General features: G+C 43.2%; 1 protein-coding gene across 1 annotated transcript in view; it reads left to right on the plus strand.

Moving 5' to 3' along the window:
- CHL1 (cell adhesion molecule L1 like) overlaps positions 1 to 14475 on the plus strand; it is a gene marked incomplete at both ends in the record, with an annotated part of 51858 nt that extends 37383 nt beyond the window's left edge. The window contains 9 exons of the mRNA XM_084214529.1: positions 1656 to 1878; positions 3084 to 3199; positions 3357 to 3561; positions 3792 to 3914; positions 4283 to 4462; positions 10609 to 10770; positions 11411 to 11542; positions 12289 to 12361; positions 14259 to 14475. Coding sequence (XP_084070655.1) covers positions 1656 to 1878; positions 3084 to 3199; positions 3357 to 3561; positions 3792 to 3914; positions 4283 to 4462; positions 10609 to 10770; positions 11411 to 11542; positions 12289 to 12361; positions 14259 to 14475 — 1431 coding nt within the window. The remainder of the gene's footprint in view (positions 1 to 1655; positions 1879 to 3083; positions 3200 to 3356; positions 3562 to 3791; positions 3915 to 4282; positions 4463 to 10608; positions 10771 to 11410; positions 11543 to 12288; positions 12362 to 14258) is intronic.
- Positions 14476 to 14803: the final 328 nt, after the last annotated feature.

Raw genomic sequence — 14803 nt, forward strand, 5'->3', positions numbered from 1 at the left:
GGATCTTTGCTGTGGAGGTGGTGCCTGTGAGAAAGCTGCCCAATCTCCCAATTCCTTTGCCTCAGGCATCCCAAAGGTCCTCCAGGCAGAGCAGATCAGTGGGAATTTCTGCAGATCCCCCAAATTTAGGTCTCCCTGTGCATGAGGAACATCAAAGGGGAATTACTTTCTACTGGTATTGGATGCTATTTCCTGTCAGACCTCTTGGATACAAACCAGCTATTATATATTTCATATTTGCCTATATTTAAATATTATTAAAAGCAGTCTTTATGGTGGGAAACACCCACAGCTGTTCCAGTGTTTAGCTTTTTTGGTAGGATAGGTGATTATTTAACTTTCTTAATTAAAGTAGTGTATTTTCAGAGAAATAAACTCAATTTGAGGATGTCTCATGACAAGCTATTGCTATACATCTCCTAATATTTTATAAATTCATGTTAATTAGCTGGAAACCCTGCTGGGATGAATTCTCCAGCTGATTGGTAAAAGCAGAGTGGCCCAGCAGTTGCACATTAAATGTCCAGGCGTAATTTCAACCATTTGGTGTGTAGTTAGAACAAATCTAAATTTTAATGACCCAACTTGCTGTGCTACATAAAATTCTAGGATAAAATGCAAATTTTATCTCTGCTAAAAGGCACACATAGCTTTATGCCAGACTGTGCAATTCAGTAGTGCTGAAGGCGTGTGGTTTTACCTCACACAGGAAAACCTGTGGCAAAACAAAACCTGATGTGTGCAGGAGGCAGAAATGTGGCACCTCGCAATTAATCTGGATTTTAATCCAGGCCTTTCACCCTCCTTTCTCATGAAGTCATGTTGTTGTTGTTCCAGTCATGCTCAAATTTAAATGACAGCAAAACCTCAAGGCTTGGGGTTTTTTGCCCCTTTTCTCTCCCAGTGTTGAAGCACACGTTCCAAAACTGTCGCTCTGTTCTTCTAAGTTCTTCTAAGCCTTCTGATGTTTACATTCTTGAACTTTCTCATGCACTTTATGTAAATAATTATTGTTTTTACATTCTTCTCTGGAGGAGGAGAAATTTAATGGACTGTTGTGTTGTCCAGGGTCATTGGAGAGGCAGCACTTTCATCCTCCAATCCACTGTCACTTTTGAAAATCTATAAATGTTGGAGTCAGAAAATAAACTTCCCTTCTTTTTACCTTGGAGGTTCCAGCGTGCGTGTCATTTTATTTCATGTCCTAGAATGTCACAGACATATTTTATGAAAAATCCTTTCATTAGGATCTTTTCTCCTGAGAAGCTGGGAAGCTTCAGCTTCTCCATGTTTTGCTGCTTTGGAGAGTTGTTTACCCAGCATGTGAAATTGTTTTTACTTGATGACCAAAGGCAGCCACCTGTGTCGAAGCTGTGAGCCTGTGATTTTATTGTCATTCCTTTCCTTGCTAGCCTTTCCTTTCTTCTATTCTTTTAGTATAGTTTTAATATATCAATTTCTTTTAATATAATATATATAGTAAAATAATAAATCAGCCTTCTGAAACATGGAGTCAAGATTCTCATCTCTTCCCTTGTCCTGGCACTCCTGTGAACACCACCCCACTAGAGTGACACAAAACCATCCCCGCTCCCCTCAGCTGCTGTTCTGTGATTTCAGCAAAGGCAGACAAGATCTCCTTTCATTCTCCCCAGCCACTGAAGCCCTTGGAGAGGAATGGGCCGGGGCTGGAGTACAAGGTCAGCTGGAGACAGCGGGGTGTGGAGACGGACTGGAACGAGGAGCTGGTGAAGAAGCACTCCCTGAGCGTGCGGAATGTGCCCACCTTCGTGCCCTACGAGATCAAAGTCCAGGCTGTCAATAATTTAGGATCTGGCCCAGAACCAAACATCACCATTGGATACTCAGGAGAGGATGGTGAGTGGCAGGAGGTCGCCTGTAGAAGCGGGGGTTTCTTGTGCAGCAGGACGCTGGGGTGTGCAGGGATGGGTTGGGCAGCCCAAAGCTGCTGGAGTGCCGTGCTCAGCCTGATGGGCTCCGTGAGGCATGGACATGGCCCGTGCTGGGTGTCTGGATGCCAGCCTGCTGCAGTGTGAGGGGTGTTTTTGGAAAGGTCACCTGTGCTCTCATTAATCTCAGTTGTTGGCTTAGTCTGGGTGCTTGTTTGAAGGCCACAGTCCGTGAGAAGTCTCTGAAGTGTAGCAGTTGTGTTGTACTTGGTAGGAAAAAAAATCTTTGGGCTTTCTGAGGCTTGACCCAACCATTTAGCACTGTCAGAAGTTAAATAGGCTGGCAATTAGGGACAAACTCACAGACACTGGGTGTTGGAGTGAATTTGCAGACAAAGCCACATTCCCACGTGTGTTGGTGTAACCTTGTCCGTGAGTCCCTGAAGAATGTGTCATCCTGTCCAGCCTGAGTTCTGCCCCATGGTTTTGCATGGCTTCCAGGAGGAATTTCAGTGCTGGAAATGGACTTGGTGGTCGTCAGACAGGAGAATCCCCACTGCCCACCCAGAGGTGGGAACAGGAAGTTCTGGTGGTGCAGAAGAAGTGGCGAATAGCGAGAACAAGAATAAACTCCACAGCATGTTTATTTTCTTTGTCTCTCTGTGATGAGTCTAATTTTGCATCTACCAGTGGAAAATCTTCCTCGCAATTTAGTTGTCAATGGATCAAGGCCTCCTTTTTTTCAGGCACTGTAATAGCTCTCTGTGTTAGGCAGTGATTAAAATCCTACTGTTTAATGAGCTTAGTTATAAAATGAAATTGATTATAAAAAAATCCTTTATGATTGCCTTCTTGAGTGCCGTGTTAATCATTTTTTTTATTCTTCTCACTGCTGTAAGCATTGCTTGAAACAGGAAATCATAAATACTGGTGTAGAAATTCATGTGTCCCAGCGCACATGTATCTCAACCCTCAGCAGAAAAATACAGAAAAATAATGTTTATTGGCCCATTCCACCCACTGGATGCAGGTGGAATGGTTTTTGGCTTGCCTGCGGTGAGACTGCATGAAGTGGCACAGCTGGAGCTGGAAAGCCAAGCCCTGGAGCTGTGAGCAGTATGAATCTGGGCTCTTGGAAGTGTTTTTTAACACCTGGGACCTTTGTTTTTACAGTTCCAGATGCTGCTCCTTCGGGCGTGTCGGTGGAGGTCGTGAACAGCACCCTGGTCAAAGTCTTCTGGTTTGGGATACCAAGGGACAGAGTTCGTGGGCACTTAAGAGGCTACAAGGTTACAAATCTCACTATAAATATTTGCATATAGTGGAATAAATTATTAAATGAGTCCCAGATTGCAATCTCTCATTTTTTGGGAAGGTGAGAGAGATCATGATCATGCTCATACCCGTACAATATAATTTGTTATAGAAATCTCAATCTCCTCGCAGGTCAGCTGGTGGAAAACAAGAAGCCTGCTGGATGGGAAGAGGCATCACCCAGAGAAACACTTCCTGACGTTTGTAGGGGACAGGAAGTCTGGGATGATTCCTGGCCTGGAGCCCTTCAGTGAATTCCGCTTGACAGTTTCGGCTTTCAATTCCAGAGGAGATGGCCCTGAGAGCTCCCCTGTGGTTTTTGAAACTCCAGAAGGAGGTAAGACAAGAGGAAAATATGGGATGGAGGGACATAAATTGAAATTGTCCTTGGGACAAGGTGAGTTGGTTTCCTTATTTAAGATGATAATTAAATCTCCACCATTTGTAGAGCACTTCGCTCTAAAGGGGAGCTGTGGGTGTTGAGCTAAATTATATCCTCATTTCACAAGAATTTGTAGGGACAGACCTGTTCTCTCTCCTCTGAAAGTTCATCCCTCTGTCTTCCAGTCCCTGAACAACCACGTTTCCTCAGGATCCTGAACTTTGACAAGGACTCAGTCACTCTGTCCTGGGGACTTCCCAAGAAAGCCAATGGCCACCTCACGGGCTACATTCTGCAGTACCAGATAAGTATGTGCCTTGTTTGCTTTGAGTTCAGAACTGAAGCAGGATTAGTTAAGGAAAACTCCCAGGTGCACAGAGGCTGTCAGAGGGCAGGCTGTCTCTCTGTCTCTCTGTCTGCCCCCACCTTATCTCTGTCCTTCAGCTGAAGCAGTTTCTCTCCTAGCATAGGCTTTTTACAAGAACAGGCAGCCAGATTAAACAGCCATGTTTCCAAACTACAGACTTAACTCAAAGACGTACATTTCCCCTAAATCAAAACGGATTTCTACTCTGGATAATTTCCACTCTGTCTCAGAGTCAGCTGCATCATTCCTGCCTTTATTGGGGCATTTCCCAGCAAATACAATCCTGACCAAAGCGCTCTTCCCTTGCAGTCAACGAGACGCACGAGGTGGGCGCCGTGAGCAACGTCAGCGTGGCCAACCGCTCTGCGCTCAGCTGGCGCCTGGCGGGGCTCAGCCCCAGCACCAAGTACAAGTTCTACATCAAAGCCTGCACGGCCAAGGGCTGCGGGAAGGCGGCCACCGAGGAGGGGCTGACGCTGGCCCAAGGCAGTAAGTGCACAAAATCCGCGTCGGTGTGGAGGAGCTCTGAGAATAGCGGGAAAAATGTTGTGTGTAGGTAAAACCTGACAAAATTAGTTACCCTTGTAAAATCATGGCTAGGGCCTGCTGCTTTGGCTAAGTAAGAAGGGACTGTGGGAAAGTGACTCAGCTGAATTGGAGCTGACGCTGGCCCAAGGCAGTAAGATCACAAAATCCGCGTCGGTGCAGAGGAGCTCTGAGAATAGCGGGAAAATGTGGTGTGTAGGTAAAACCTTACAAAATTAGGGTGTTGTTGCCTTTGTGAAATCATGGCTAGGGCATGCTGCTTTGGCTAAGTGGAAAAGGACAGTGGGAAAGTGACTCAGCTGAATTGGAGCTGATGCGGCCCAAGGCAGTAAGTTCACAAAATCCGCGTCGGTGCGGAGGAGCTCTGAGAATAGCGGGTAAAATGTTGTGTGTAGGTAAAACCTTACAAAATTAGTTACCCTTGTAAAATCATGGCTAGGGCCTGCTGCTTTGGCTAAGTAGGAAAGGACTGTGGGAAAGTGACTCAGCTGAATTGGAGCTGACTCTGGCCCAAGGCAGTAAGATCACAAAATCCGCGTCGGTGTGGAGGAGCTCTGGGAATAGCAGGAAATATGTTGTGTGTAGGTAAAACCTGACAAAATTAGGGTGTTGTTACCCTTGTAAAATCGTTGCTCGGGCATGCTGCTTTGGCTAAGTGGAAAAGGACTGTGGGAAAGTGACTCAGCTGAATTGGAGGTAGGAAAACAAGTTATAGAACCGTGACGTGCTCACGTCATGGTCTGTGGTGGTTGGTTGAATTACATTTGTTGTGCTTAAATGGAATGCAGCTGATAATGGCCTAACTGCTTTAAAAGGCCTGGTTTTTGCAGTAAAGAGCTCTCCTTTGCACCTGCCTGGGGACTCTGAATTACTCTCTAACAGGAAAATCCATCAGGAATAATCCAGGCCTGACATTTCCTTTGTAATTAGGGGAAGTAAGTTTGTTTTCCTTGCCATGAGAGCAGTCAATGGGCTTTTTAATGTGGCCATGGTGTTCTTCAGGGAAGCAGAGCTCATCTGTTTCATTTTGCTGTGCAGGCCTGTTTCTGTTCCCACGCATCAACTCCTTAAGCCATGCTGGAATAAGTAAATTGCATTCAGGCACGAACAGAAAATTGAAAATGCAGATAATCTTTTCTCAGTAATACTGTAAAAACAAATTCTGCCCATGCATGAGGATGGGGGACTGCCAGCAACGTTAGGGTCAGCTGTTTGACATGGAAAATCCAGATAAACATCCAGTTGACTGCATTTGCTCCATTATTTATGATTACTTTATCAGAGACCAGGAGTAAGTGTTTGTGTGCCACTTACACCCCGTGCTGAAACACTGATGTTCAGTGATTTAGAGGAAAATCCCAAGCACTCTGTGATAGCTCATCTTTCACTTTCAGCTGAAATGAAATAAAATGTACTGTGCTCAGCAAGTCTGAGAACTCCACAGTGCTGAGGAGCAGCTCCTTGCTATTAATCAGAAACCATTGCTGTGCACTTACCCCGGGGAAGGAGAAAGAGAATGTGATAAGCAAAAGAGTCCTGACTGCATCATTTTTAGCAAAGATAACAGTGTGCAGCAATGTTGATGGAAAAGAGAAGAATGGCCTATGTGCTGCTGGACTTCTAAGTTGCAGAATTCTTTTCAGTTACTGGTAAAACAGGAAAAATGTGGTTTAGACCTTCATGTCCCAGTTCCTCATCCAGTTAAGAACTGCCATTCATTTTCCCAAGTAGCAAAACTCCTTCTCAACTCTCTTTTGGCCTCCAGTCTCACTGTAGGATACAGGTACTCACCTGGTAGCAAGTATTAATCACCATGATTTATTCTTCATTAAGAAAAGAAAAATATCTCTCTTTTTTTTCCAAGATAAAAATAGCCCATTTGCCCTCATTAGCTGTCTTTTCTGGCCTTCATTGGGCAACCAGAATAATGTGTTTTGACTCCTTGAAACAACCTTGTCATGGTTTAGAGTTGTTGACATTCATTTTGTTCTCATTCTCTACTTTCCTAAACTCTGTTTCAGCGGTGGCAACACCTGATTCTTGTGAAATATTCTTAGACTAGAGCAGTATAATTAATGAAAGCTGCAAGGGTTCAGTTCTGTGATTTATGTGTGCTCCTTGCTGTTCTCAAGCCACCCTAAATTAGGGCACTGCATCTGTCACTGAGGTGCCATTAGAGTTCTGTGTCATTATTTGCTGGCTAAATTGTTCAGATATTTTTCACCTAAACATGATAGGCCAAAAAAAAAAATTTAAAAATCACTCTTTTCAGTGACCTCCTTGGGGTTTTAAGCTGTGGTTTGGGGACTGAGGCAATTGCTCAAAATTAAAACAATCTCTCTTTTTGAAGGAGGGGAGTGATTTCAGAAGTCAAAGTTTATCATTTCAAATGACCCACGTAAATGACAGATATAAAATGTGGTGCCCTCTGAAATGAAACTCTGTGATGGAGCACTGCACCTTTCTTTGGGGGTTGATTCAGTGATTCTATAACCACTCTGTTCCAGTTTAATAATAAAGCCATAAAGCTCTCGTTGCTCATTTTAAGGCTTTGGAAACTTCCAGTGCTGCAATTCAGCCTTTGCCATGGGTATTTCAGAATTTCACGATGCAATCTGCCAGGAAAGTGGAGATGTTGAGGTGGCAACTCTGGAGTCATTCACATTTTATTTTTTTTACTTATCTCCATCACTGCTGTTGCTTTAATTTATTTGCAGTTATCCCTGCTACTGTTGCCTGGAATTAGAAAGAAAAGGGAATTTCCTTATTCAATATGTGTGAGGATTTGTGTGGCACCACTAAAAACAAATCTGTACAGGGAAAATAACTCAGAAATGAAACCCTTATAGGCAACCTAAGATCTTTATCATTTCTTGATAAAATGATTCTTGAACCTGAGCAAAAGGGGATTTGGATTGTACTGCAAAACAAATAATAGCTTAATTTCTGTGGTTTCATTTCACAGGAGAAGGTGTGTTGTCCTTAGAAAATGACTATAGTGTCTGTCTTCATATTTTCAGGCAGTATGTCTTAAATGACCTCCAAACGAATTAATTTTCCCCTTGAAAATGTCAATTTCCCCAAGATCATTAGCCCACAGAAACATAACACAAAATAATGTTCTTGCAGAAGTGAAAAGATTAATTTAATGTAGCAGCCCTTCTTTAACACAAAGCTCCTTTTCATCTTGTCGCCAGCGCTGCTCGGGGATTACCAAACACATATTACATGTTGAGAATTATCATTGTGTGTCCAGAAATCCAAGCATTAATGAGAAATTCATCCACATGAAGCCACACAGTTGTAGCTTTATTCTCCAGAGAAGGCAGGAAATAAAAGTTCACCAATTTCATTATATTCCAGTGGCTGTTGGCTCATAATTCCCAAAGGCTTTTGGAAAATCTTAGGGAGAGGCTCCTATCCTTCAGGACCAGAGTAACCATTTGGAACAAGACACGAGGGTTCAGCTCTCCTTTGCCATAGGCACAGTGGAAAAGGAATAATAAAACACTTTTCCTATATGCAATCACTGGTGCTGTTAGCAGCAAACCCTATTTTTTAGCTCACAATCTAGAAAATTGAATTAAATCAGTGTAAATTTCTTGATCGTCGCCTCACCTATGAATTTTTCTCAATAAACTTTACATACAACAGGTTTGCCAATCTCTGTAGTGTAAAATAATCCAGATTTAACATTAACTACCTCCTGCATTGAAAAACCCTGAAAATGAAGGATACTTGTGCTGCATATTTATACATTTTTTAACAGCCAGGCAGCAGGGGAAAATTAATGGAAGTTCAGCTTTGCATTTATTGCAGCAGATGTATTTAGACAGGTATGGTTATAAATTAAGATGCTGCCCACAATTAGTATTTAGCTCTCAGACTGCCAGTTGGATTTTTTTATATATAACTGTATTCTATAACAGATGTACTAACTTTCGGAGAACACTCTGGAAAATCTTTGGGGGTGGTTTCTATTGTTTTTCCCTTTATACCATAAGCTTCTATAAAAAATGTGTGTTCTGTTCTCCTCATAAATCTTGGAGCCCAGTAGGAATATTGTAAAATTGCAGTTCAGTGTTTAATGTTCATGCAAGTCCCATGGTGTGGCTGATAAATAGGGGGGAAGATGAGAAGTGCTGGTGATATGCCTTTATTACTAATGCTCCTTCTCCCTTATTGGAGATTAAAAACCCAACCCAACTGCTTTCAATTTTCTGCAGCTAATTCCTGCAGCTTCCAGGATATTCCTGCCCTTCCAGAATGTGGAGCTTTGCCTTATCTGTAGATATTTTTTTTTATTTTTCAGGAGGCCACACTGCTTTTTCTATTCCAGCCACCAAACCTGCCCCTGTTAGCAAATCTTTCTCCTCTTCCCTCTTTCTGCTTCTCTAAAGAGCTGATGGTTCAGAAAGAGGCTGGAATAAGAAGGGGGCAGAGAGGGACTGGTGAAGCTGGTTTAAGAACATGCACCACCAACCACCTGGCAGGAGCTCAAGGTTTAGGATTTGCTTCCCAGGAATTCAGGAGAAATTCTTCCTCAGGAGGCTGGTGGTGTGAACACTGTGGGTCATGCAGTTTCCATGTCATGCACGAGTGTTAGTGGTATTTTACAGACATTGGGTTGAAGGTTTGTGTTCATTCCTGCTCCTTTATGGATAATGTTCCCACTTTTCTGATGCCTTGATTTTAGAGCATGTAATTAAAATGTACCTGTGGTATCCTGTTGCCTAATTTTCGGTTTGATTAAAAACTATAGCTGGGTTTCACATACTTCATTTAGCAAAAATTACCCATGGATGGATTAATTTATGCTAATGAGCTGTACTTCAGTATCAGCAGTGTTTCAGCTGGATGTGTTCTCTCTGGTCCCAGTGGTCTGCTCATTTAACTGCTTATTGTAATATGTGGAGAGTTGCCTTAAAAACTTATCCTGAACTGCTGCTTTGACTGTGCTTGGATTTATCTTAATCTTTTTTTTCTTTTTTTTCCCTTCAGCTGTCAACTCAGCCTTAATCTCCAGCAGCTTCTTGCTTTGCTTATTTACTAGTTGAAGTATTAATGAGCATTGTTCCCCTGTCAGTGCTAATTGGCCGAGCAGTTTTCAGATTATACTTTGTGCTCAAGCCTTAGTTTAGATGGCTTTGGACAAAACAGGCAAATCAGACAACTGAGAACAATACAAGAATTATTTTTATTAAGTGCAGCCCCCCCCAAATTTCTCTCCTGCCATCAAGGACAGGGACACTTCCATACTGTAAGAGACCCCTCCATGTGACACACAGTTCTGAATTTGTTGAGTGGGATGTCCATGTCCAGGCAGTGATTGTCAACTGCTTTCCTGCTTTCCACAAAAGCTGTTCTGAAAAACCTCATTTAATGCCCACAATCTGAATGCAGATGGGGTTACAGGAGGTGTTTTGCAAATAACAAGGTTCCATGACCAGAGCTAGTGGAATTTACCTTTTCCTAATCAAATATTAAACTCATCAGCAACACTTAAATGCCTAAATGTCCACTTACAGGCAAATTGTTGAGTTGTTTCTAAACCAGTGCTTTGTGCAGGCATTGTGGAATTTAAAAGGACACAGAAAAGCACTGTCAGGAGAGAAGCAAGCACAAATCCCACTGTTAATTTTTTCTGGAAGACATATAAGGATCCATATCCAGCTAACAAGCTGTCTGTGCTTCCCTGCTGAGTTCAGTTCAATGGGAGAAGCATCAAACCCCAGATTATCCATACAAAGCAAGCCCATTTGCAAGTTGTAATTTTTTAAGCAGGCATTAGTTCAAGCAGATCCATAATCCCCCATCAATATTAACTTTCATCCTGGGAGATGTACAAACCCCTTCCTGAACATCAGGATTACTCCGGTCTGCCGTTGATTTCATCTGATGGAACGCTAAAAATCAAACAGAGGGGAATGTTTGGGGGTATTTTTTTGCTTTTGGAAAACCAGATTGCCCGATGCCAAATGTTTAAAATTCCGTGTTGTGTTTGTCTGTTATTTGTAACTGTGCATTTCCTAGGCTCCTTGACCATGAATGCCATTAACCCCTGTGCCTTGACTGTGTGCATTCCGTAGGTAAAGGCAGCGGCAGGATTTCAGACGCACTAAAGCCCACCCCAAAGTTTCAGCCCAGCGAGGCCCTTGAGCCTGGCACTGAGTACACAATCCGCCTAGTGACTAAGAACTGGGTGGATAACAATAGCATTTTTGAAGATGTAATTGAGACCAGGGGGAGAGGTGAGACACGAAGCCCTTCGAGGTGCTGAACGTTTGTTTTTCCATGTGAATCGATGCTGAGGTTCCTGTGCAGTGTGAGTGTCCCAAACTCATCGTTCCGTGCTGTGGGGTTGAGGTTGGCCCTTTGCAGTTGAATCCCATGGCAGCACAAACACATCCCAGGTTCTTGGCTGAGCCCTGTGCTTCACAGCAGCCTGGGGCAATCCCAAACCTTCACAAACCTGTGCAATGTGAGAGGGCAGCTGGGATAAAACCCCTAAGTGGCCAGTTTGGTGATCTGCTTGTACCGGGGGCACTTTTACCTCTCTCTCTCTTTCGCAAAACTGCTTTTGCATGAGAGGCTTAACAGCTCTGTGCTCAGCTTTCCTGTGTGGTGCTAATCCTGTGACTCAACTGCTCTCTCAGAGCCACCTTGCCAAGTGTCTGTGTTGTCCCTTGTCACCTGCACACTCCCCTCCGGTCCCAAATGTCACACTCTGGACATTCCTGCCTCACGTTGAAGCTGAGCCCCATCAGTAGCCATAGACTGATTCCATTAAAATCCAGAGAGGAAAGTGATGTGTCTCCGTGTCATTGTGGGGTGCTGCCTTTTCCCTCTGATTAATTGTGTCCCTTTTTGCTCCTCTCCCACCTCCCCAAGCCTACGCTGGCATTTACGAGGGGATTTCCACCCAGGGCTGGTTCATCGGGCTGATGTGTGCCATCGCCTTGCTCACCCTGCTGCTGCTGACAATTTGCTTTGTCAGAAGAAATAAAGGAGGCAAATATTCAGGTGAGTGGATTTATTGTCCTTTCCCTCTGCTCACGTGTTAATAAGCAGCATCCTTCAGAGGTTCCTCTCTGGGGGCCACGAGGCTGCCAGCACAAACATCCAATTAGGATTTGTGGCTTTTGATAAATATCCATGGAAGGGATTGTAATGAATGTAAGCAGGGCTGTGCTGTGTGCTGGTCACAGAGCCTGCAAAGCCCTTTCCCAGCACTCCTGGAATATTCCAGCATTTAATCCAGCAAGATCCTTGCTGGCAGGACTCCCTGCCCAATTTCCACCTGGGAAGCGCTGCTGGACACATGGACACAACTTCCACAGGCAGCTTAAGAGAGGAATATTTTGCTAAAAATTACCTCTGTCACTACCCAAACAGTGAGTGAGGATTTAGGTAAATGCATTGAAGTGGAAATCTGGTTCCCCAAAGGGGTTGTGGTTGCTCCACCTCTGAAAACATTCAGTGCCAGGTTGGACAGGGCTTGGAGCACCCTGGGACAGTGGAAGGTGTCCCTGGTGGCACTGGGTGGGATTTAAGGCCCCTTCCAACACAAACCATTCCATGATTCTATAAATAATTGCTCGTAATAAATCAGGGAATGGTCCCAAACTCTTGGAAGCTCACAGGTTGTGTCCAGCCAGCTCCAGGCCAGGCTGGAGGTGAGTGCAGATGGTTTTCCCATTGCCCCTGGGAAAAGAAAAACCCATGGCAGAACACAACACAGAGATCTGTCCTTTATTTTATTTGCACAGTGAAAGAAAAAGAAGATTTGCATCCAGATCCCGAAGCTCAATCAATAAAAGATGAAATCTTTGGGGAATATAGGTAAATAGGACCTGCTTTCACAAGGCTTTGTGTTTCTTGGGGTTTTGTTTGTTTCCAAATGCCATCATTATTCGGGACATTTTTATGGCATGCAATTAATGCTGTTTTTCATTTTCAAAGCAAACCTCATAGGAATGGATAAGAGTAGGAATATAAAGGTATATCCAGTATATTTCAATCCATCCAAGCTGGGATATAAGGAAATGCTGATGTGTTGGTGGTTATTTTTTACTTTTTTGTTGTTTTTTTTTTTTAATTAGCATTGTATGAATAATGTAAATATATATGATAATTTGGGGTGCTGCTGAAAAGCCCACTGAAATCAATGGACTGAATTCTATGTCTTCAGTGGGTTTTTGAAACTCAGACCCAAATCATGTAATATGGGGAATTTTGGGGAAGAAAACAAAGAAAAGTTTGGAATATGGTAAAAATATTAAAAAACCAAACATCTCTCTACAGAAATCCCTGTAGGAGAATTGAAATAACCACTTTGGCTGCTTTAAAATAACTAAAACTTCTAGCAATACGTAATTGTGATATGAAGGGAAATACATAATTATAAGAACCATGCTGGAAAACTGGTGTTGCTGCCCTTAAGGGCATAAAATTGCTGTTGAAATCCCACTTATATATACTACATTATTTGTACTGGAGTAGGGCTTTTTTTTTTCTGCATAATTTCATCTTTATTTAATTTTTAATGCTTTCTAATGGGACAAATATTTAGAAAGGTAAGAAAGCCCTGAGGTTAATAACTTTGACCCCCTCCTTTCCCCCTGAAATCCAAACCTGTCTTTTTTCTGAGGAGAAATGCCCTGTGCAGAACTGTTTCTTTTCTGTGTTGTTTATGCACATGTTGATTCCATCCTGAAGAAATGAAGCTCAGGTTCATTTCTCTGTCCCTCCTTAGATAAAATTGCCAAGGATTTGACAGTGAGTTGGCATTAGCAGCAAGGGCTCTACTTGAGTAATTATATCTCTAATCCAGAGGCCTAATTTATTTTTTTTTACATCATCTTGTAATATTTTCCCAATCCCCTCAAATGTTCTGTTCTTGTTCCTCTTCTGTAGTGCCATTAGGAGGAATGGCCAGCAAAATTCGCCTTTTTTTCCCCAGAATTTTTGTGGTGGGCCTGTCCTTTTCCATGGAATTTTCACTGAATAGAATCTGCAGCTGCAGACATTCATTCTGCTTTGGTTTTTCCCAGTTCTTCCCCTTTTCCCTGGAGTTTTCACTGGGCAGAATCTGCAGATACAGACATTGATTCTACTTTGGTTTTTTCCCAGTTCCTCCCCTTTAGCAGAGGAAACTCCAGTGAGATAAACTCTGGTGAAATAAAATAACAGCAGGAAAAATGGGGGGAAAGCACCTTTATTGGCCATTTGAACTCAAAGAGGTGCTCCCAAAGCAGTGAGATGTGACCCACTGAGGTGATATCACTTCATCCACCCACCTCAAAAGGAAAATTAAATAAATAGGCCCTGAATGTTGCCCAGTGTTGTGTAAAAGTGTCCCTCTCTGAGGTTCCAAAGACACTGGGGAACCTCACAAAGAGGTTCCTGGTGGCTGGAACAGACCCCTCCAATCCTTTCCAGCATTCCCTTTTCCTTCCCCCTCCCTCTCTGCCCAAAGCAAAAAAGGGAAAAAAACCCAAATGGATGAGTATTGATAATTCCCATTAACCAATTAATTTGTTGGAATCATGACAAAACCCCTTGTGGGGGAGCAGGACAGGACTCAGAGATGAGATCACCCTCACCATATCACCCAGGTGTCCCTCTCTCTCCCCTTCCCAAGGCAAGGCAGTGTCCCTCGAGCAGTGCAAGGCAGATTTTTGGGAAGGCAGATCTTTGGAAAGGCAGATTTTTGGAAAGGCATCTCTTTATTTTGTAGTGACAGCGATGAAAAGCCGCTGAAAGGCAGCCTCCAGTCACTTAACGGGGACATTAAAGCCACTGGAAGTGCTGATAGTCTGGTAGATTATGGAGAAGGGGAGCATGGCATGTTCAATGAAGATGGTTCATTTATTGGAGCTTATTCTGGATCTAAGGAAAAAGGATCAGTGGAAAGCACTGGGAGTTCTACGGCGACTTTTCCTCTCCACGCCTAAAATTGGTGTTTAATTGTGGTGTCACAGTTACCTGTGTGCCGGGGAGCAGGGTGCCACTTGAGCCAGTCAGGAAAATCCTGACATCCAGGTAATACAAAAACCAGTCACTGCCACTAAAAGATGATTTTTCCATCCGAATTTCTATGTGTTTTCTTCTGAATAAAACAGAGCAATTCTTTTTTTTCTACACGATGTGTTAGTCTGAGCAAATAGGAGTTTGCTCTGGTGGTGCATCTGTGTCCTTGCCTGCTGCTCCAGGTGTTTCTTAGGCTTGGAATATGTTTCTCTGTGTAGTATTTTTGCCCTGTGTGGCTGTTGTCACAGGTGT

Source organism: Fringilla coelebs (assembly GCF_963513975.1).
Source record: "Fringilla coelebs genome assembly, chromosome: 13".
Taxonomy (NCBI): Eukaryota; Metazoa; Chordata; class Aves; order Passeriformes; family Fringillidae; genus Fringilla; species Fringilla coelebs.